General features: G+C 39.5%; 2 protein-coding genes and 1 long non-coding RNA gene across 3 annotated transcripts; 2 read left to right on the top strand and 1 right to left on the bottom strand.

The window, feature by feature from the left end:
* The first annotated feature begins 35 nt into the window (after positions 1-35).
* Positions 36-4702, top strand: stoml1 (stomatin (EPB72)-like 1). Its single transcript, XM_026239280.1, has 7 exons — positions 36-325; positions 763-869; positions 942-1091; positions 1186-1389; positions 1638-1848; positions 2082-2270; positions 3537-4702. Exons 1-7 carry the CDS (start codon positions 166-168, stop codon positions 3746-3748), a joined length of 1233 nt encoding a protein of 410 aa, XP_026095065.1. The 5' UTR covers positions 36-165; the 3' UTR covers positions 3749-4702.
* Positions 4703-8517: 3815 nt separating this feature from the next.
* On the top strand, positions 8518-12800 carry LOC113067058 (cholesterol side-chain cleavage enzyme, mitochondrial-like). The gene is made up of 9 exons (XM_026239279.1): positions 8518-8800; positions 9354-9509; positions 9584-9783; positions 9970-10173; positions 10257-10417; positions 10765-10931; positions 11696-11774; positions 11858-12049; positions 12117-12800. The coding sequence occupies exons 1-9, from the start codon at positions 8547-8549 to the stop codon at positions 12237-12239; spliced, it is 1536 nt and encodes a 511-aa protein (XP_026095064.1). The 5' UTR covers positions 8518-8546; the 3' UTR covers positions 12240-12800.
* Positions 12801-14142: 1342 nt separating this feature from the next.
* LOC113066465 (uncharacterized) lies at positions 14143-21849 on the bottom strand. Its single transcript, XR_003279173.1, has 4 exons — positions 21703-21849; positions 21546-21609; positions 14299-14589; positions 14143-14223 (listed from the first exon to the last, which is right to left on the bottom strand). It is a non-coding gene; the product is annotated as an uncharacterized LOC113066465 (long non-coding RNA).
* Positions 21850-22504: the final 655 nt, after the last annotated feature.

Genomic DNA, 22504 nt, shown 5'->3' with positions numbered 1-22504 from the left:
TGCATTTGCCCTCAGCGCATGACGTCACGTGAAACCTCAAAACGCGGAAGTGTTTCTTGTTTTGACTCTCTCGCCATGGATTGAGCTCAAAATAGCCTTTCGCGCAATAATACACGGTCATATTCATCCCGGAGAGAGCGAGATCTCTTCCGACACGGCTCGACAATGCTGGGGAAGTCTTCAGGTTATGAGTATCAGTGTCTGTCGCAGAGAGATGGCACTCCTGGACTGTTTTCATCTCATTCTGTATTCACGCACAGTAATTATGATCAGAGAGGACTTTCCTTCGATTATGTGCCTAAAGTCTCTCAGAACGACTTCACAGGTATTCACTCCACGGTGCACATATTAAATATAGAAGTGTGATTATAGCATAGAACAGTATTATATATTTTATATATATATATATATATATATATATATATATATATATATATATATATATATATATAAGAATTGTTGCATATATGTGCACAGTCTTTTATAATATCTGTATGTCTATCTATATTTATAATATTCTATTCAGTAGTTTATATAGACAGATAGATAGATAGATTGATAGATATTTAATAGGAAATACTAGTATTATATATATATATATATATATCGATGTGTATTATAGTATAATATTTAATTATATACATATAGTCATTTTTAATTTACTTGAAGTACTAATAGCTATTGTACTAATATGTAATTTTTTGTATATACATATTATTCATAATTCTTTGATAATGAATAATTATGCTCTTTTCATAACAGATAAATCTCAAGGATTGTTGTCCTGGATTTGCAACTTGATCGTAACATTCCTGGTTTTCCTATTTACCTTCATAACTTTTCCTGTATCTGGATGGTTTGTCCTAAAGGTCAGCGTATTTTTAGGAGAGTTTTAGCCTTTTTTCTTTAAGTGCTTATTAAATATACAGTATTATTTTCAGGTTGTACCAAACTATGAGAGGATTGTTGTTTTTCGTCTGGGCCGGATCCGTCCTCCTAAAGGTCCAGGAGTGGTTCTGGTTCTGCCCTTGATTGATCAGTGGCAAAAAGTTGACCTGCGGACCAGAGCCTTCAGCGTCCCACCATGCAAGGTACAGTGAAATACAGTGCTTGTCAGATGTTTAAAAACTCATCTTTCTGTATACCAAGTATTTTGAGATTCCACACAATCTTCCCTGGCAAAAGGTCACCACCAAAGACGGTGGTCTGGTGTCGGTTGGAGCGGATATCCAGTTCCGGATCTGGAGTCCGGTGATGTCCGTGGTGGCGGTGCAGGATCTGAACGCCTCCACCCGTCTCACCGCACAGAACGCAATGATGCAGACCCTGAGCAAAAAGACCCTGAGAGAGATACAGACCGAGAGAATCAAACTAGGGGAACATCTTGGGGTGAGAGACAAATAAGAAATGTTAAACGAAAAAATTGTTTTTAGCTGGATTGCCTGGATTACAGTAAATACACAGATTTTTGTGCTTCAGAAGACCTCAATATATCATCAGGAGCCACTGGTCTTAATGTAGTGTTGCTTGTGTAGCTTTTTTGACTCTCGAAGAGCTGGTAGCCATTGACGTGCATTGTATGCATGATCTGTATTCCATTTCTGAGATCGAGTTTTTGAAGTGCTTGTGTGCCGCAGATGGACATGAATGAGATGACGAAGCCGTGGGGGCTGGAGGTGGACCGTGTGGAGCTGATCCTGGAGGGGGTGCTCCGGGAACCGGACGGGGGTCATGCGGGACCCGTCATTATGCCCCCCTCTGTCCCTGGGCTGGAAGGACTCGCCGGACCCATACAGCAGCTCGCAATGCACTTCCTGAGCCAGACGGCTGCGTCTCAATCCAGTCAAGGTGATGTTAGACGCCTCCACACTTTCACGAGCAGACAGGATGAAGGACGGTTCCTAAAAGACATGAAACAATTGTTGTCTTGATTTGATTATGAAAAGTTGCTAGGTGGCTGCTAAGGTGTTTCTAGGGTATTCTGAGTGGTTGCAATGATATTTGCATGGCTGCTGTTCTAACCTGTTGCTTTTTTATCAAGTCAGCATAATAAACAGAGTCTCATATTGTGGTTTGTGCAGATTCGGTGAGTTTCGCCGATGAGCTGCGTTCAGCTCCTGCTGTGAGTGTCAGTCGTGTTGACGGACTGATGGATGCGGTTCGATCGGTGCTGTCAGAGCAGCTGGTTCATCAGGTGCAAGCATCGTACTGCTTCCAGATCACCACTGACTCCGGACACACCAACAGCTACTATGTGGACCTGACACAAGGTAAGACTGAGAGAAACAAAGAACACTGTTTACCAATGAGATGTCACTGTCTGCAACAGCTCTGTTGCAGGGTTATTATACTGTAGTTATACTAAAGCTACAACCATAATGTTTACGTTGCTTGATATAAAAAAAAAAAAACATAACTGAAATAAAATGTAGTATACACATTTTTCAGAGCAACATTTCTTACTTTTATTAGGTTTAATTTGATGTACTAAACTAACTAAAACTGAATAAAAAAATTAAATTGACCAAGTAAAAATGACATGAAAACATGAAACAAAAACACTACAACTTTAGCTAAAATAAAAATAAAAACGGAAAATATAAAAAAATAAAAAATTCTAAATTTGAATAAGAAACTATAATAGTAATTACACTGAAATTGCTGTAGTATGCATTAATTCTGCACACTTTTTCAGTGGTGCTGGTTTCGGAAGTGTTTTTTCCTGAAATTTTTCCTGTAGAGATTTAAAGGGAACATAACACACACGGTTTCTTTAAATCTCATAACGACCAAGCAACCAGCGACTGATAGTGAGTTTACTATGTTTGATCATCTCAGACTGCTCAAATCAACACTTTTTTTTTGCTTACAATAAATTTTCTCACTGCCGCTCTCTGATTGGTGGAATTTGCTGTGCAGCATCATGGGTAATGTAGTTTTAACCAGTGATTCTGCTGTTAAAAACGATGATTTAAAACATAAGTTGAAATACTGTGAACTGAGGACTTCAAATAAATTATTTATCATCAGTTAACAACATCTGAGCTCACAGTAGATGGGTCTTTAAAAATGATTTATCAGTTATTGTTAAAAAGAAAATTTCCTGCAAAAATAATGTAATTTTTACTTCCGGAACCAACTGTTGCATGTTATTCTGAACCTACATAGGAACAATATCACATCGGCGTTGTGGTTTAGTGATTGGACTGATTTGGGTTTGAGTTAGGCTTGGAATGTCTATGAAATCCTTTCTATTATAATTTTTATTTTTTTTATTTACTATTAGTCATAAATAAGTCAAAGGCAGATAGATGTGTTACTAAATGAAAAAGAGGGTAAGATTAATGAACACAGTTCATGGTGCATAGAAAAGAAAAGAAATAATCTACAGTATAAAAAAATATATGTAAACCAATGTAATCCATAATCCCTATGATAACATGCCAAGAAAATGAATGGCCACATGTAAAGATTTGGGTTGATTGGATTGAAATCCCCTGACTGCTGTCTCAGTGCTGTGCTGTGTCTGTGTTGAGGTGCTGGAGCGTGTGGAGTGGGCGTCCCGCCACGGGAGCCGGACGTTTCTCTGAGCATGAGCGAGCAGGATCTCTTGGACATGTTTGAGGGCCGCCTGCGCCCGTTCGCCGCCTACAGCAGCAGCAGACTGAGAGTTCAGGGAGATCTGAACACTGCTATGAAGCTAGAGACACTCATCAAGCTCCTCAAGGCCACATCATGTCCTTTATAATGCTTTAGTTTGCAGTGGTTTCATTTCAATTTAATCAAAGGCCTTTTGTCAGATATTCAAGGTTTACACAATGAATGGTTAATATAGGATTTATTGTACGTTTACTTCATTTGATTGTGAATGCATAGAGTTTCATTTGCTGGTGTGTCGTTTATTTATAAAAGTTTGGAGTGTCATGTGACCCAAGCGTTTAAAATCATGCATGTACACAACAGATTGTTTATTCAAAATCTAATAATTACTGACTTGTCTTGACATTACAGAAATATATTTTCTAATAGATTTATATAAAGTGAGTCTTGAATTATTGCACACACACTTAGCAACATCCTTGAGGTTTGCGTTTGTAGGCCGATTCGTTCCCTTGCTCAAGGCTGACTGTCTCTTGACTTTTGACCTCCTTATATTTGCTGCCCTTGGACTTACTGCATGACTGTTTATACAGAAAACAACACAAGGTTATTCTACTTTCAGCATCCCAGTTGATTTTTTTTTTTGTTCACTTGAATGAGTAGTCAGTACTCTTGCTGCATATTTGTATGAAAAACAGTTAAAAAATATAAATATTGTAAAATATTATTTATTATTTTTAATATGCAATTTATTCCTGTGATCAAAGCTGAATTTTGTGAATTTTCAAGTGAAACTGCAGTCTTCAGTGTCACATGATCCTTCAGAAATCATTCTAATATATTTATTTACTGCTCAATTATCAGTTATTATTGGTGCTCAGTTATTAATAATAGTTCTTATTATTAGCAATGTTCAAAACAGTTGGTTAATATATTTATGGACTTATTGCTTAATATTTTTAGGGATTTTTTTATGTAACTAGGTTACATTTTATTCAGGATTGTTTGATTAATAGAAAGTCCGGCATTTATTTGATATTACAATATTCTGTAACATGTCTACTGTTATTTTCAATAAATTTGCATCCTTGCTGAATAAAAATATTAATTTAATGTTCCTTTTATTTCTTCTTTTTTTTTTCAAATCTTTCCCCAAACTTTAAATATTTTTGATGATTTGAAATAGAAAAGGTATTTTACATGGTAACATTTCACACTATTACTGTTTTTATTGTATTTTGCAGCTTTGGTGAACAATAAGATACTTCTTTCAAAAACATTCAAATACATTCACCCTGGAGCCAGGCTCGGGGTTGGGGCCTCGTATTCGAGCGCCTGGTGGCCGGGCCTCCCCCCATGGGGTCCGGCAGGGCTCAGCCCGAAGTAGTGATGTGGGGCCGCCCTCCTGTGGGCTCACCACCTGCAGGAGGGAGTGTAAGGGGCCATTGCATAGTGGATTGGGTGACATTCGAAGGCAAGACCCCCGACGACCTGATCTCTGGACACGGAATCTGGCTTTAGGGAAGTGGAATGTCACCTCTTTGGCGGGGAAGGAGCCTGAGCTTGTGCGGGAGGTCGAGAGATACCAACTAGAGATAGTCGGGCTCACCTCCACGCACAGCTTGGTCTCTGGAACCACACTTCTTGAGAGAGGCTGGACTCTCTACCACTCTGGAGTTGCCCATGGTGAGAGGCGGAGGGCTGGAGTGGGTTTGGTTATAGCCCCCCAGCTCAGCCGCCATGTGTTGGAGTTCACCCCAGTGAACGAGAGGGTCGCTTCCCTGTGCCTTCGAGTCGGGGATAGGTCTCTCACTGTTGTTTGTGCCTACGGGACCGAATGGCAGTGCGGACTACCTGGCCCTCTTGGAGTCTATGGGAGGGGTGCTAGACTGGAGACTCCTCGTTCTACCTGGGGACTTCAACGCCCACGTGGGCAGTGACAGTGACACCTGGAGGGGCGTGATTGGGAGGAACGGCCCCCCTGATCTGAACCCGAGCGGTGTTCTGTTATTGGATTTCTGTGCTAACCACGGTTTGTCCATAACGAACACCATGTTCAAGCATAAGGGTGTCCATCAGTGCATGTGACACCAGGACACCCTAGGCCGGAGGTCGATAATCGGCTTTGTGGTCGTGTCATCAGACCTTCGGCCATATGTCTTGGATACTCAGATGAAGAGGGGGTTGGAGCTGTAAACTGATCACCACCTGGTGGTGATATGGATCCAATGGCGGGGGAGGAAGCTGGACAGACTCTGGGGCTGGATGGCTTGTGGGACTCCGGAGGCAGCTGACAGTTACCGGCAGGCCAAGCGGACTGCAGCCCGGGTAGTCGTGGAGGCAAAAAATCGAGCCTGGGAGGAGTTTGGTGAGGCCATGGAGAAAGACTATTGGTTGGCCTCGAAGAGATTCTGGCAAACCATTCAACACCTCAGGAGGGGGAAGCAGTGCCCTACCAACACTGTTTACAGTGGAGATGGGCACCTGTTGACCTCAACTGGGGATATCGTCGGGCTGCGGAAGGAATACTTCGAGGATTTCCTCAATCCCACCGACTTGTCTTCTGTTGAGGAAGCAGTGGCTGGGGACTTGGAGGAGGACTCGTCCATCACCCGGGCTGAAATCATCGAGGTAGTTAAACAGCTCCTCGATGGCAAGGCAGCAGGGGTGGATGAGATCCGCCCTGAGTACCTCAAGTCTCTGGATGTTGTGGGCCTGTCTTGGCTGACACGCCTCTGCAACATCGCATTGTGGTTGGGGACAGTACCTCTGGACTGGCAGACTGGGGTGGTGGTCCCTCTTTTCAAGAAGGGGGACCGGAGAGTGTGTTCCAACTATAGGGGGATCACACTTCTCAGCCTCCCCGGGAAAGTTTATGCCAGGGTACTGGAGAGGAGAATTCGGCCGATAGTGGAACCTCGGATTCAGGAGGAACAGTGTGGTTTTCATCCTGATCGTGGAACACTGGACCAGCTCTATACCCTTTCCAGGGTGCTGGAGGGTTCATGGGAGTTTGCCCAACCAGTCCACAGCCCCTGCTTAGGGCTGTTCGGTCCCTGTACGACTGCTTGGTTTGCATTGCCTCCAGTAAGTCAGACCTGTTGCATGCGTGTGCGGTGCATGTTGGACTTCGGCAGGGCTGCCCTTTGTCACCGGTTCTGTACATAATTTTTTAATCAGCACCTCCAAGTCCGAGGCCATGGTTCTCAGTTGGAAAAGGGTGGATTGCCCACTTCAGGTTGGTGGAGAGTTCCTGCCTCAAGTGGAGGAGTTCAGGTATCTTGGGGTCATGAGTGAGGGAAGGATGGAACGGGAGATTGACAGACGGATCGGTGCAGCTTCTGCAGTAATGCAGTCGCTGTACCGGTCTGTCGTGGTGAAGAAGGAGCTGAGCTGTAAGGCAAAGCTCTCGGTTTACCGGTCAATCTACGTTCCTACTCTCACCTATGGTCATGAGCTGTGGGTCATGACCGAAAGGACAAGATCCCGGATAAAGGCGGCCGAAATGTGCTTTCTCCGTAGGGTGGCTGGGCGCTGCCTTAGAGATAGGGTGAGAAGCTCGGTCACTTAGGAGGAGCTCAGAGTAGAGCCGTTGCTCCTCCACATCGAGAAGAGCCAGCTGAGGTGGCTCGGCCATCTATTTCGGATGCCTCCTAGACACCTTCCCAGGGAGGTGTTCCAGGCATGTCCCACCGGGAGGAGGCCCGGAGAAGACCTAGGACACGCTGGAGGGACCATGTCTCCCGGCTGGCCTGGGAACGCCTCTGGGTTCCCCCGGAAGACCTGGAGGAAGTGACTAGGGAAAGGGAAGTCTGGGCGTCTCTGCTTAGACCGTTGCCCCCGCAAGCGTAAGCGTAAGATGATGGATATATATATATATATATATACACACACAGGTGCTGGTCAAATAATTAGAATATCATCAAAAAGTTGATTTATTTCACTAATTCCATTCAAAAAGTTAAATTTGTATATTATATTCATTCATTACACACAGACTGATATTTTTCAAATGTTTATTTCTTTTAATTTTGATGATTATAACTGACAACTAAGGAAAATTCCGAATACAGTATCTCAGAAAATTAAAATATTGTGAAAAGGTTCAATACTGAAGACACCTGGTGCCACACTCTAATCAGCTAATTAACTCAAAACACCTGCAAAGCCTTTAAATGGTCTCTCAGTCTAGTTCTGTAGGTTACACAATCATGGGCAAGACTGCTGAATTGACAGTTGTCCAAAAGACGACCATTGACACTCTTGAACAACAGACAGCGTCAGAAGCGTCTCACCTGGGCTAAAGACAAAAAGGCTTGGACTGCTGCTGAGTGGTCCAAAGTTATGTTCTCTGATTAAAGTCAATTTTGCATTTCCTTTGGACATCAGGGTCCCAGAGTCCCCAGAGCTCCCAAGCTCCCTCCCCACACAGTGCCAAAGCTTCCAGTACCTGGTTTAGGGACCATGGTATCCCTGTTCTTAATTGGCCAGCAAACTCGCCTGACCTTGACCCCATAGAAAATCTATGGGGTATTGTGAAGAGGAAGATGCGATATGCCAGACCCAAGAATGCAGCAGAGCTGAAGGCCAATATCAGAGCAACCTGGGCTCTCATAACACCTGAGCAGTGCCACAGACTGATCGACTCCATGCCACACCGCATTGCTGCAGTAATTCAGGCAAAAGGAGCCCCAACTAAGTATAGAGTGCTGTATACTTTTCATGTTCATACTTTTCAGTTGCCCAAGATATAAAAAAATTATTTCTTTGTATTAGTTTTAAGTTTCAAGTTTGAGTAAGGAAGTCTAAATAAGTTTGGAGTGGTTTTTTTGCAATGTCCTCGGGACACTTGTGCATTGATGACGTCGAGTGAGAATCATATAAAAACACAAGGCTGCTGATCATGAGTCTGCTGGAGAGGAGCAGCAGAGCGGGACAGTGAGTGTATGAGAGAGGTGATGTCCCGCTGCAGTCTGAGGGCCCGTCTGGGTCAGAGTCTGTCCAGACAGGTCAGAACCACTCACACAGGACGGGTAGCTGCCGTCAGAAAGGACAGCTCTGCCGTACAGCCCTTCAGTGAGATTCCTGGACAATGGAAGAACAGCGTGGCCAATCTCTACAAGCTCTGGAGAATGGACGGCCTCAGGAATATCCACCGGATTATGGTGCACAATTTCAATATGTATGGTCCTATTTACAGGTAAAAAGACTTATGACAGTATGTGCCACATGCACTATTATGCTGCTCACTTTTTCATAATACTTTTAGTTCAGCTCTCAAATTCAAACAAAACATAATGCTTGCAGAAAGAAGCTATTTTTTTATTATACAAATACAATATTATTACAATACAATAATATTATATAATTATACAATAATATATAACGTAGTATTATATCATTATTTTAGCTATATATATATATACACACACACACACACACACACACACACACACACGTTTGTGCGCATGGGATTTCCAGGCCTAAAAATTTATAGAAATTACTAAAATTAATAGAAATAAAAAAAGATGTTTTTATCTAACATTTTATTTAAAACATTTTTGGAAAATGTTTATTTAGTAAAAATGGGTTTAATATCATGAAAAGTACTTTTTTACTAGACTAAGTTTATTTTTTATTTATATTTACATTTAATTTTCTGTTTACACTAATAATAATAATAATAATATAAAGAGTGTGAGGCCACTGATCCTTATACAGAAAAACACCTCTCTAATGGTTGTACTGTACAGGGAAAAGATTGGGTACTACGAGAGTGTGAACATCATCGAGCCTGAGGACGCTGCTGTCCTGTTCAAAGCTGAGGGTTGTTTTCCCAAGAGACTCCGGGTGGAAGCGTGGACCTCTTACAGGGACTACAGGAACCGCAAATATGGCGTCGTGCTCAAGTAGGCACCGTCTAACCATACCTGATAAAAGCACACTTACTGGAACAGTAAAACATGTTGATTTGTTCCTGCAGAGACGGAGAGGACTGGAAATTCAACAGAAACGTTCTGAACAAGGAAATTATTTCCCCAAAGGTGCAGGGGAACTTTGTGCCTCTGCTGGATGAGGTCATTCAGGACTTTGTGGCCCGTGTCTATAAGAAGATTGAGAGGACTGGACAGAATGAATGGACCACAGATCTGTCCCATGAGCTCTTCAAGTACACACTAGAATGTAAGCTTTCAGACTCCAAACTTTCTTATTTGATTAGAATCGTCTGTGCTCTGAAATGCGAAATGGGATGTCCCCACTTTTCACAAAAACAAATGTGTGTATGTGTGTGTATGTTGGCCTTTGAGCTTTTCATAAACATTGATCGATTGACCGGTGTTGAATGTCTGGTGTGTGTGTTTCTGTCAGCGGTGAGTCATGTGCTGTACGGCAAGCGTTTGGGTGTGCTGTCGGACTACATCGATCCAGACGCCCAGCACTTCATCGACTGCATCACCCTGATGTTTAAGACCACCTCGCCCATGCTGTACCTCCCGCCGGCCCTGCTCCGCCACACAGGGGCCCGAATCTGGAAGGACCACGTGGAGGCCTGGGACGGCATCTTTAATCAGGGTAACTAGCACCACACTCTTAATAAAACTCATGCGGGTCTTTTTGAGTCCTGAGTCTTCATGCTTCACTGTGGTTTTCCAAAGCTGACCGATGCATCCAGAGTATCTACAGACAGCTGAGGAAAACTCCAGACGCCGATGAGAAGTACCCTGGTGTGCTGGCCAGCCTCCTAATGCTGGACAAACTGTCCATCGAGGACATAAAGGCCAGCATCACGGAGCTGATGGCCGGCGGTGTGGACACGGTGCGAGAAATAATCAGCGCTAGAGAACAAAAGAAAAAATTCATTCATTTACACACATCATTCCAAACCTGCATGAGTTTCTTCTTAAAATATATATATATATTTTTTTAAAGAATGTTGGGAATCAAACAGTTGGTGGCAGCCATTGACTTCTATAGGAAAAAATACTATGGAAGTCAATGGCTACCGTCAACTCTATGGTTCCCAACAATCTTCAAAACATCTTCTTTTGTGGTGAGCAGAAGAAACTCGTGCAGGTTTGGTATGACGTGCGGGTGAGTCAATGATGACAGAATTAGTATTTTTGTGTGAACTATCCCTTTAATTGAAATATTTTTGTGCGTCAGACCTCTATCACACTGTTGTGGACGCTCTATGAACTGGCGAGATATCCGGACCTGCAGGAGGAGATCCGGGCCGAAATCTCAGCCGCTCGTGACGCCTCTGAAGGAGACATGATGCAGATGCTCAAGATGGTTCCTCTGCTTAAAGGAGCCTTGAGGGAAACTCTGAGGTACACTTTCAGATGGACAATGATTATTATTATTAACAAAACACATGTAAACTTTGATCATTTTCTTCAAAGTTAAAGTAAAAACAGGATCAAAACAAAAGCACACACATCACTGGGAAAAATCTCCAACAGGGCGCTCAACAATAAATCAGATGAAAACAGAAAAAAGTTGGCACACCTGAAATAGAAAGATTTAATAACAGACGTGCTCGAAACATCATCATCAGCATAATTTCTGATTAAAAGCTTTTCAAATGTCTTTTACACATAGATTTTATTGATTGACATTTGGCATAGACCTAGACTTTCCATCTTAAACTACAAAGATCCATCATAAAAAAATATTATGTTTTCAAAAAAGACTTTTAAAGTGACAACGAAAAACCATTTCAATATTTAATATTTTAAAATCATGTCAATTTTAAGACAAATTACAGTGTTGTCAATTTCAATTTTGAAACTAATTAAACTTTCTAAAAAAGTTAGCTAGTTTACTAATGATACAAACGGTGTCAGACTGGTGAGCATGCTTTAGATTATTCAAAAAGTCTGATATGTTATTTAACGGCATGTATTTAGGATATATAAAACACTCATTTAAATTACAAACTAGTTTATTTAAACAGATTAAATAGTGTATAAAAATGATAGTGCAAGAGAGTTCATAACAAGTTTACAAGGCTAAATGGACCCATAGAAATCAAATAAAAATGTGTCTGGCAGCTGGCTTTATCGTGTCTAAAATCATGAGCTTTCTTTTGAAGGTTACATCCGGTAGCAGTGAGTCTACAAAGATACATCACTGAAGACATCGTCCTTCAGAATTACCATATTCCAGCTGGGGTGAGGGTGTATTGAAGGAAATCACTGACAGAATGCAATTGTTTGTGTGTCTGTTCATGGGTTCATCTGTCTGTGTGCATCAGACCTTAGTTCAGCTTGGTCTCTATGCTATGGGTCGTGATCACCGGATCTTCCCGCACCCGGAGCAGTACCGTCCCTCTCGCTGGGTCCGGTCCCAGAGCCACTACTTCAGGGGCTTGAGCTTCGGCTTCGGACCGCGCCAGTGTCTGGGCCGCAGGATCGCCGAGAACGAGATGCAGCTCTTCCTTATTCACGTGAGTGGATTTTCGAAATAATATCAGAGGATTTTCTTTATTATTTGTCGTTTTGTCATCTTTATAGATGCTGGAGAACTTCAGGTTTGAGAAGCAGAGGCAGGTGGAGGTCAGGAGCACGTTTGAGCTCATCTTGGTGCCCGAGAAGCCCATCATGCTCACCATCAAACCACTGAACGCCAGCAGATAGCGGAGCTGCAAACAGGAAATGATGTCAAAGGCAGAACTGGATTGAACACTGAGCTTTGAAGAGTCCAAACTTTTGACAGGCATTTCATCTCAGTTTATGTTTCTTGTGATCATTTACTCACCCTTGTCTCATTTCAAACCTGTATGAGTTTCTTTCTTCTGTGGAATACAGAAGATATTTTAAAGAGTGCTGGGAACACGGAGTCATTTTTTAAAGCATCTTCTTTTGTGTTCCATAGAAGAAAGAAAAAGTTTGGAATGGCATAAAGGTGAGGAAATGATGGAAGAGCTAAAATATTTAGTGCATTTACAATCTATTTGTCTATTTGTTATTTCGATTATTTTAAAATATTAATAATAAAAGTGAGTATAACAGGTGTGCCAAAAGTATTGACTGGTACTAAATGTTAGGCTTGTGTCTTATGTTATATTTAGTTCAGAAATGCAAATAATCATAAAAAATAATCCAAGTATTCTAAAGTATAAATATATTTTAATATTACATCATAAAATGACTTGAAACTATTCTGTAATGCTTTGAATGAATAAAAGAAATTAAATTGCATTACTATAAATGTTATACTTTTTCTCATGTAAAGAAATACACAGATTCTTTTCCACCGTAACTGTTTAAATACTGACACTGATTGCCTGTGTCGAGCATGTCCCAGCTCAGAATCAGTCAAACTTTTTTCTTAGGAAATAAAAAAGCATGATTTCTTCAGTAGATGATACCATTATAGTATAGTTCAATTATAACAACTCTTATTATAGTTAAGCATGTTAATTGACGTGACAATTTGAATTGATTTGGTCTTACCTGACTAGACATGCTACACATGCAAGTATGGACTTGCAACTGTTTATAGATAAACAGACATGCTGCTGTGAGCAAGTGAGATATCCTGCTGTGAATAAGCATGAATAAATCCACTAGACAGGTGGTGCTGGTGGAGGTGGAGGGTTTCAGATAAACTCTGATACCGTTGCAGGACCAGCTTACAGCGAAAAACTGAATATTTAAATGTTAACAAAGCAAGGTCTTTGGCTGCAGAATTAGCCAATCAGACCAATCAGCTTGTGCCATGTATTAAAAAAATTGATTGCTAGCAGATTGCATGTAAAGAGCATATGTTGAGCCAAATTTGGAATTACAATAAAAAAAATCACAAATCTACCGGATAAAATGTATTTAGCCCTGAGATCAAAAGAATGAAATGTATTGTTTTTGAACACATAGTGCAACGTGGGAAAAGTAAAGAAGCTGAAACCTTGTGTGAAATGTGTTGGACACTTTGAGTTCATCAACTTTATGAGACGCTACTGGTAGAATAAAGATTCATTATAGACCATTGTGTAAGAACATTGTTTGTCATCACTAGAAGTTTTAGCATTCATATGCTAATTAGCCATGTGCACTAAGCAAATTTTGATTCAATATTGTTATTGATCTGCTAAGTGAAAAATACTCCACTCTGTAAACTGTGAGTATTGTAGCAATGTTGTTTGTAGTTTAAATGAGTTCAGATATCCTCAGATATATTTATTGATCTAAAAAACGGTGTGTGCTAACACATACAGGCCTAATGACATTTTTGCATGATTTGTGTTTTTCTGCAATGGTTAACTTATTAATCTAAACCTCTGAATTTAGCACTGAATTTAAGCAAATGAATTAAGAATGAGTTATTCCACGTGCTTTTTAAAGTCACTGAAGCTTTTCTTTTCAAGTTTGGGAAGACATTGAGACTGGAAATCCATGTATAACTTGAAAGCCTCAACCAGCTAGAGTTCCATAACTGAAGTAGATATCCATTTCCTCGGTCAAACTACTGCTAGGTTTAAATACACAGAGAAATCATACATACCACGGGGAGATCATGAAGAATCATGGTTGATGTGCGAGCAAATCCATGTTCATATTCACAGAGTATGGTCAACATCTCTTGTTTTTCTTTCCCCCACATTCTGGAGTCTTCTTTCAGCTGTGCACAAAAACATTATTTATTACAACTTCTGGTTATGTGGAATGTTTTATTCCAATATTTGTGTGAACAAACATTCTGTGGCTGGATTCAACCCTCGGCTCTCGCCAGCTGTGTCAGTAACTCCAGCTTCTCGCAGTCTGAGAAAGGCTGATGAGATGAGATCAGAAGCATTAATAAAAGAGCGAGTGTTGTTCATGCAGTATGTTTAGTGTGTAACGAGCGGTGGTCTCTGGTTTTCCTGCACATGTAGTTGAATGATGACAGGTGGTGGTAGATTACACAGTCTGTCCAGCTCTTCTCTGAGTCGAGAGTTTTCTGCCGCCAGCACAGACTCGATCTCTCTCCTCTTGAGCTCTTCTTCATCTATATACAAACACAACATGTTTACCTGTCAGTTGTTTTTTTTGTGGGCTTTTGGCACTCTGTATCAATAAAGATAGTAGAAAGAGGACATGAAATTCTGGAAAGAGAGTGCAAATGTCATTTTGGCATGACGCAGGTCTGAATAAAACCCAAATTTCCAAGATGAGCACTACAACGGCTAATGACTTTGCCTAATTAATTAAAACTGAAATTTATTTAATATGCTTTGTGTGTGTAGTTTCACACACCATTATGTTTCACTGCTGTTCTCTTATTTACTTATCTTATTTCCTTAGGGTTAGGGTTCACTGACCTGCTGAGTGAATTTAAACAAATACAACACATTATATATTAGATACTTGTTAGAAATGTAAAGAAATAGTTCAAACAACCATTTTTTTAAAGCAACCAAGTAAAGGCAAGATTTTTTCATGAACCACATAAGTGAGCAAAGTAGAAGATAAATATATTTAATGAATAATAATTAAGTTTAATTAAATGCATTTTTTTCACTCAAAGCTTTCATATAGCTTCAGAGGGCATGGATTAATTTAATGATGTCTGTATGGTTTTTGTTAAGAGTTTGAAAGTTTAGGACCCCGTTGACTGTCGATCTATGAAGAAAAGCAGCTGAGACGTTCTTTAAAATATCTACTTTGTATTCTTTTGTCCCAGACTTGTGAAAGTGGTTGCTCTGACTGGGATGCTTGCCTTGTGTATTTTTTAGATTTGTATCAAATGCAACAAACAATATGCCATGCAGTCTGGAGACAAATTCAATGAGCTGATCCAATCAATGATCTTGGGAGGAAACCATTAATGCATTTGATACAGCATTTCCTTACTGCCAGCAAACATCAGAACGGTATGCCAGTCAATGGACCCCATGAGCTTCAAAGAGGAAACAGATGGTCTCAGAGCACTGCTGCTGCTTTTATTAAAAACTTGAACTGATCTGAGGGAAAGTGGTCTTGATTGACCCACCCTTGATGAGCTCATTCTGAAGCTGTTGCATTCTGTCCTACTGGGCGGCTGCTTTGCTACTTTCACTGGACAACTTGAACTTCATAGAGGCTGAAAAAATAAAACTAAAAATGTATAAATAAATAAAACAGAGACAATTAATGAGTTCATATTGAACGGGAAAACACACACACACCGACACACATACATACACACAGATCAAAACTAAAAGCTAAAACTGAATAAATACAGGTCCTTCTCAAAAAAATAGAATATTGTGATAAAGTTCATTATTTTCCATAATGTAATGATAAAAATTAAACTTTCATTTATTTTAGATTCATTGTACACCAACTGAAATATTTCAGGTCTTTTATTGTTTTAATACTGATGATTTTGGCATACAGCTCATGAAAACCCAAAATTCCTATCTCAAAAAATTAGCATATCATGAAAAGGTTCTCTAAACGAGCTATTAACCTAATCATCTGAATCAACTAATCAACTCTAAACACCTGCAAAAGATTCCTGAGGCTTTTAAAAACTCCCAGCCTGGTTCATTACTCAAAACCTCAATCATGGGTAATACTGCCGACCTGACTGCTGTCCAGAAGGCCATCATTGACACCCTCAAGTTAGAGGGTTAGACACAGAAAGACATTTCTGAACGAATAGGCTGTTCCCAGAGTGCTGTATCAAGGAAGTCTGTGGGATGGAAAAAGTGTAGCAAAAAACGCTGCATAACGAGAAGAGGTGACCGGACCCTGAGGAAGATTGTGGAGAAGGACCGATTCCAGACCTTGGGGGACCTGTGGAAGCAGTGGACTGAGTCTGGAGTAGAAACATCCAGAGCCACCGTGCACAGGCGTGTGCAGGAAATGGAGGCTCATTGGTCCAAAGTACTTTTTTCGGATGAAAGCAAATTTTGCATGTCATTCGGAAATCAAGGTGCCAGAGTCTGGGGGAAGACTGGGGAGAAGGAAATGCCAAAATGCCTGAAGTCCAGTGTCAAGTACCCACAGTCAGTGATGGTCTGGGGTGCCATGTCAGCTGCTGGTGTTGGTCCATGAACATTACATTTCTGGTTTTCATTAGTTAAATATACAGAATACATATGTTATTAACATTTTTATTATATTATTTGTATTTTAAATAAATTTCACCCTTTTATATATTATATGTCTGATTTTCTTTAGTCAAATTAAGTTCTTTATTCTATATTTTATGGGATATTATATGTTCTTAATGTAAACCACTATATATTTAGTTTTCTTTAGTGGAGTATGTATAAAATAAATTTTTATGTATATAAAGTATACTAACGTTATTGCATACATACACAATTAGGGATAATGCACGGTTGTGCATCAAACAGTTATAAAATTGTTTGATGCAAAACCGTGCATTATCCCTAATTTAAAATTGAAATATATCAATAAGTATAATAATAAAATATATTAATATATAAAGATGAATGATGGAAATCTTTTTTAGAAGGCTTTCCGAGGACTGCAAAAACGTCAACAAATGGTTAGACCATGACACTGTGGAGATATTTTTGGAGAAAACATTCACCGACATAGAGAGGAAATTAAGGTCTGCAATTTGCTTTGAAGGCCTCAAAGGTATTTGACGTGTCCTTTAAGCGGAGCCTTGTGTTTGTGTGTGTATGAGTGTGTGAGGGACACATACTGTCCTTCAGCAGATAAGGCAGTAAGTGCTTATCAGATTCCCTTCGCTAAATGAGAAATGTTATCAGTCCTCAGCACGGCTGTGTGAGGACATGACACCTGTGCAAATCACTTCACGCTCTGAAATGTGAAACTCCAATAGTCACTTCCTAAAGTGAGCAAAACTTTTGTCTGATGGCCTTTAATTCTTCCTGCATGTACAAATCTACGTCATCTATCCATAATATCAATGAGAAACAGTAGTGTTAGCCAAGCAAGCTAACTGTTGCTAATATTTACCATTGAATAATGTTTAGAGTGTAATTTGTTTTGGTTATCCTAAGGCCATGATAGCTAAAATTAAGCATCAGTAAAAAACAATCTAAACATGTTAGTGCTGATTACAAAGTATGCTAGCTATTGCTAATGCTACAGTTGAGTACTAATCAGAGCCTACACCAACCCACTCACACCTTCAAGCTGAATTTGTGAGTACATTTTTAAAAATACTTTTGCTATTTTATACATGACGTTTGGATGTGAATGGTTGCTAAAATCGTGTGCTAAAAACCAGCACATGCTTGCAGAGTTTGCTAAGTAAGCTAACTATCGCTAATATTTACGGTTAAGTATTAATCTTCAGTGAGTAGTTTGTATGTTCATGCTACAGACATAAATACCTCAACTAACGCACTAAAACCCATTAACACATCAGCAAAGTTGCTAAGTAAGCTAACTATTGTTAATATTCAACATTAGCAGTAACATTAGCCGTAATTAGCAGTGTAACTTGTTTGTTTGTGCTCAGGGCTGGATTGGTAATCGGGCATACTAGGCATTTTCCTGGTGGGCTGAGATTGTTTTTTGCATCACGCAGGGACAGCGAGAAGCCAGTGGCCCATTGGTTTGTCTCCTGTATCGACAGTGTACACATCCAATCACAATGCGCTTTAGATGGAGCGATGAAGTATTTTGCTCCACCTATATAAAGATTGCATCACCCCAACTTCTTTCTTGTTGGCTTTTCCCACATTTTCACAGCAGCTTTATCAAGAACAGGCTTGGTCTGCGGTGATTGATGCAAGCTAAAGAGCCAGATAAGAGAAGAAGAGAGTAGTTGAATCGGTAAAGTGCTTAATGGGACTTTAAAATTCAGCTTTGAAATCGCAGGCATAAATTACATTTTAAAATATATTCAAATGGAAAACAGTTATTTTAAATAGTACAAATATTTCACAATATTACTGATTTTGCTGTATTTTGGATCAAATCAATGCAGGCTTGGTGAACAGAAGAGACTTCTATAAAAAACATATAAAATCTTACTGTTCAAAAACTTTTGACTGGTATTCTTACATATATAAAACCCACTAAAAACAACTTTTGCAAAGCAATAACTATTAATAATAATTACCTTTAGACCTAAGTACTAACCTTCAGAGCATAATTAGTTTTGTTACAGCCATGAATAATATGTCATATTATTTGCTAAAAATCAGTTAAAACTTATTATTTTCTTCTTTTTTTTTGTCCCATTTACTACAATTGTGGCGTCAAGTTCACAAAATAAATAAAAATTTGAATCAGTTATGGCAGCATGATAATATTATGACAGAAAACTTGGATGATTATAGCAAATATTTTGACTGGTTACCAGCTAGTTAAGAGGCTGGGTAACAGTTTACTAAAAGGGCTGAAGAAATGGCAGTGTCATCAGTGTCACACGGTAGTTTTCCAGCTCCTGCAGGAGAAATAAAAATGGATTTGACCTGCAAATACCTGCAAATGACCTGCAAATACGGATTTCCATTATTTTTCATTAAGCAGATTCCAATAAATATATTACAGCCTTAATTACAAGAACAGCACAAACATAGCCCTAGAAAATACGATGGTATCAGATGGAGATAACTTGGTGTATTGGGTATATACCAGAGTTTTTTCTCAGTTGTGTATTCCAAGATGGCTCAAAGAATGCTTTTGTTTTTTCATGTAATTTGCTGTTTATCCTAACATTGACTTTATTGAGATTAGAGCAATAGATTTTTTAAATCATCAATTATTAATTCATATTGACAATGTTTGAAAGCTTTAATACTTAAGATTCATTAATGAAAGGCCACAAGTCTCCAAAAAAAAAAAAAAAAAAAATATATATATATATGTTGAAACAATAATGCAATCCTCTGAACGCTCTGTACTTCTGTACTTCAGTCCCTCACAGCCTCGTTTTCATTCCTTTCAAATGAATAAATAAATAATTATTAAATATGGCACTACCATGCAGTTGGTCGCCACTAGGTGGAAACAAAGTCACATGATCAGTCAAGATGCTGAGGGCTTCACCAGCCAAAGCAGGATTAACATCAGTCTGTTTGTATGTGACGTTTGTCTGAACTCGGCTATCTGCCTAATTAACATTCATTTGAATGCTTTGGTTAAACCATTTAATCATTTTAAAAGACAAGACAAATAGCCTAAACTGTCACTTTTAAAGAGTGGTTGTGTTAAAACAGCCGCTGGCATACTATCAGGCTTCACTATAGCACTGGTACAAAGTAATCAATCCTGGGTCTGTAGTTTCTGACAGATACCGAAACCCAAGTGGTACACAGAGAATATAGACGGGATTAGGATGAAATCCACTAAATCAAAGGTATATTTCCCCCCAGAATCCCTTTTCTGAAACTGCTGGACATTGATCAAAATGTGCAGGCAGACACTATCACCTAAAATAAAGCCAGAATAGAGCTAAAGAGTCTCAGTATCACAGAGTCTCAGTCATACACCCCTGTGAAAAATAAGTAACTGTATTGAATGTGTACTTGTAGTGTACTTCAAATCTTAAAAGTATATTTTAAAAAGATCGTACTTGCGTATAATATAATATCAATTCAATAAAAGGATACTTACAGAGACACACTTTCAAGACACACTTAAGTATATTTCCTAACACACTTAAGTGAAATTTTAAAAAGTGCACCCTGTAAATGTCAACACAAACATTTTACTTATCTTTTAATTGTGATTTACTTAATTTTATTGGTTTACTAGCATACTAAAGCACATGATTAACATTTAAAATGTTAATGTTATAATAAATATATGACACACACGTTTAAACAAAGTGCATGAAAGTATATTTTAGTTTACTATAAATGTACATAAACAATATTTCTAAGACAATAAAGTAAAGATCCACTTAAGTATATCAAAAAAACACTGTTGAGTTCAACTATACATTTTTAACTCTAATACATGTTATGCAATTTCAATTAACATGCAATTATGTGCCTGAAAACATTTCACACTTTAAGTATTTTAATTCCATAATAAGTACTCGTTAAAAGTACGCTAAGTGTACTTCTTTTTCACAAGGGTACTCACACAATTAGGATGAATGGGTCATTTAGGCACCTCTAAATTTGTCGACATGTCTTTATTTTTTGAATAGTTCATTCTATAGCACTGAACAATCGCATTGAGACATTAGCATTGTCCTAAACAGACAGCAGACCAGGGGCATTGTGGGATGTGCCACGCTCCCAGGCCTCCTTTTGTGCTATTGTGATAGTCGCATGTCACACGTCAAATAACATGCTACGAGGCGTCTGCTTTTCACTCAGGGTCACTGTGTGGTCCATCGGAGAGACGCATGGGGGGTCGGGTGTACAGAAATGAGAGGGGTGGGAGATGGACCGATTAGGCGATTCCAATCTGGGCCAGCGTGCTTGTTGCTCTCTGGGGTCTTCTGAAAGAAACTGAGCACTTAATTGAAAGGGCACAGATGCAAGGTGAGAATGATGATCGGTGATGAGATGGGGCCCGCGGAGGGGACGAGACATAGGGAATCATCTCAACACAATGAAAGAGTGCATGGAGAGATCGGTCCCTGTAGACCCTCTGTAGTCTGTATCGTTGCTCAAAACAATTACATTATAAAAGCACATGTGGGCCGGCTGGCCTCTTTCTCTTTGTTTCTCTGCAGGATGCTTTGCGATTATTCAGTCATGATGAGAAAATAAAAGCCAACGTGCCCTGCGCTAATTAGTTAGTTAGTTAGTGGCCTACTGTTTCGCAATAAAAAACAGCAACAAAAGAGGTAGTGGTTGTGTGAATCAGTTAAGAGATTATTGTTCGGCCCTAGAAAGACATTTTTATCACTCACAACTTCTGGAGCGAAGATGGAAAGTGAACCAGTATTTGTGCCAGTAGCTAAAAGTCTGGTTCTGAAGAATGAAAAACTTTTCGCGGAAACACAAGACTTCTGGGAAACGTCTAGCAGTAATAGACATAATAGAAATCTACAGTTTTGTTACTCACTTTAGTTTGATGTTCAGTGACTTCACCTGCACGAGGGTCATCTTCAAAATCAGGTATTGGTGGACTGAAAAGTAATCATTTACAAGGACAAATGAAAGTAGTTGTAGGTTCAAATCATATTGATAGGTGTAATAAACTTAATGTGATACTCATTTACCTTTTGAGAGCTGAATGAACATCAAATGTTTGGTTGAGCTGAGACTTTTTCTGTGGGACAGATTCTGAGTTTTTGGTCTTTTTGAGGAGGGGAAGATACTCTGGCAGTGTCCTTGAGAGAGCATCATGTGACGGCAAGTCAAGGGAATCCCTTTCCATCTGAGAGACAAACAAACAGTATGTTTAATAACAAAAAGCAGTAGCGGTAGCTGAAAATCACGCCAAATTTTCAACAGTATGGTCAGTATAAAGGACATTGGAGCTGCAGTGTCCGCTGGCAGGTTACCTGTGCGCCCGCAGGTTCATTCGGGGGTTTATCTGAGTTCTGCATGAGGTTGGATTGTTCAGAGATCTTGACAAGAATATTAGATGAGTTTCCACAACACAAATCCTGCCTAGCAACTTAATAGCTGCTAAACAGAACGCACAATTATGATGTTCTCACAGACACATTGTGTTATAATGATAATGATAAATGTATGAATACAATTATTAATATCAAATCAAATTACAATTATTTTGTCAGTTGTAATTAGACATGATCTGTTTAAACTATTATTAATGGGTTTTAATTTGAATAGATTCAAATGTAGTTTATTCCTGTGAATTTTCAGCATTACTCCAGTCTTCAGTGTCACGACTTGCTGAAGTTCAAACCGAGCATCAGAATGAGGAAGAAAGGGGATCTAAGTGACTTTGACTGTGGAAAGGTTGTTGGTGCCAGACGGGCTGGTCTAAGTATTTCAAAAACTGCTGATCTACTGGGATTTTCACACACAACCATCTCTAGGGATTACAGAGAA

This window comes from Carassius auratus, chromosome 50 (assembly GCF_003368295.1).
Source record: "Carassius auratus strain Wakin chromosome 50, ASM336829v1, whole genome shotgun sequence".
Classification (NCBI taxonomy): domain Eukaryota; kingdom Metazoa; phylum Chordata; class Actinopteri; order Cypriniformes; family Cyprinidae; genus Carassius; species Carassius auratus.
This window is presented reverse-complemented; position numbering and strand designations above follow the sequence as displayed.